This window comes from Bison bison, unplaced genomic scaffold (genome assembly GCF_000754665.1).
Source record: "Bison bison bison isolate TAMUID 2011002044 unplaced genomic scaffold, Bison_UMD1.0 scf7180017864148, whole genome shotgun sequence".
Taxonomy (NCBI): domain Eukaryota; kingdom Metazoa; phylum Chordata; class Mammalia; order Artiodactyla; family Bovidae; genus Bison; species Bison bison.
In genome coordinates, this window is record NW_011494720.1 from 8,685,157 (window position 1) to 8,686,617 (window position 1,461).

Sequence of the window (1,461 nt, forward strand, 5' to 3'; positions counted from 1 at the left end):
CCCCTGGTGGCTCAGACAGTAAAGCGTCTGCCTACAATGGCAGGAAACCCAGGTGTGATCCCTGGGTTGGGAAGATCCCCTGAAGAAGGAAATGGCAAACCACTCCAGTACTCTTAACAGAGAAGCCTGGTAGGCTACAGTCCATAGGGTCTCAAAGAGTCGGACACGACTAAGTGATTCACTTTCTTTTAGACCCAAAAAAGGGATAGAAAAGAGGTGTGAGACGGTACTTCTTAACCTACAGGAGTGGGAGAGTTCAAACTCTTCTTAGAAGAGACAAGACATAAATGTGTGGAACAGCAACCATTTATGAAACCTAAGAGCCAAGAACCCCCACTCCTTTAAAAGAAAGATATGAAGTCAAAGCACCTGCCCTGGCGGGTTCCAGACACTGTGAAAGCGATGTGAGAAAGGTTTCCAAGCCGACTTTCCGGATGCTTTTCCACTCAGGTTACACGGGATACTGTCTACAGCGCATCCCTGCAACGGTGCAGAACGGGGTACCCCACCTGCTCACAGCAGCAGCTGCGCAGCTCAGGTTAGAGCGGGTCCAGGGGTCGCGCAGGAGACCACCGGGTGTGGGAGCTGCGCATGCGCACGGCTACCCCGTGTGCTGGGCGTTCCCAGGCACCCTGGGCGGTGGAAGGAAGGTCTGTGCGCGTCTAGCTCCCCGAGTACTCAGGAGGCACGTCCTATCATCCCGGACAGTCTGAGATGTCTGCACTCCTCTCCCCAGCAAAAGGGGCAGACGATGCAGCCTGATTCACAGCTGCCACCCTGAGTCCTCCAGGCATCAGGCTACGTGGCCTGGACGGTCCGGCCGAGGCCTCTAGTGCCTACTGTGGAATGGGCTGGGGCTGGACCACAGGGCACTTGAGAAACACACACGAGTGTGGACAGTACAGCCTACCCGCGGGGCCCAGGCCGGGTTGTGGGGCGGGGGGAGGTGGTTGTCGGGCTGTTGTCACTAAGCCACGCGGCTTCACCTTCATTCACTCCTTCCTTGGGATGAACCTTTGCTGAGGGCATTCCTGGTTGCTCCGAACAGTGACTCCTGGGTTAAAGCAGTGAAGACTCCAAAGAGACCCCTCCATCACCCATGAGGCCAATGGCCCACTGTTGTGCCCCAATTAATTCACAGGACACCGCAGAGGGCCCGGCTCTGGGGCCCGGGACACTGACGCAGGATGCCCGTCTGAGATGTGGGGACAGAGACACGTCTGGGAGAGTTGGGGTTCACCTTCCTGCTGGAGAATCTCCAGCCCCGATTCCTCCTTGGGGAAGAGGTTACCAAGCTGATTAAATCTCCCGCCACGCCAGGACGCAGGCTCCATGAGCTCCCTACGCCACCAGTCAGCTCAGGTCTGGGAAGGAGACGCCAAGCCAGCAAGTAAAGCAAAAGCTTCCCTCCGCCTCCACCCCACCCCCTCAGTGATGAAGCCCACCTGACCCGCCTCCTGA

At 57.4% G+C, this 1,461-nt stretch overlaps 1 protein-coding gene across 1 annotated transcript in view; it reads left to right on the plus strand.

Moving 5' to 3' along the window:
* The first annotated feature begins 434 nt into the window (after positions 1–434).
* Positions 435–1,461, plus strand: part of LOC104989283 (GATS-like protein 2) — a 65,278-nt gene continuing 64,251 nt past the window's right edge. The window contains 2 exon segments of the mRNA XM_010840915.1: positions 435–650; positions 1,142–1,202. Coding sequence (XP_010839217.1) covers positions 435–650; positions 1,142–1,202 — 277 coding nt within the window.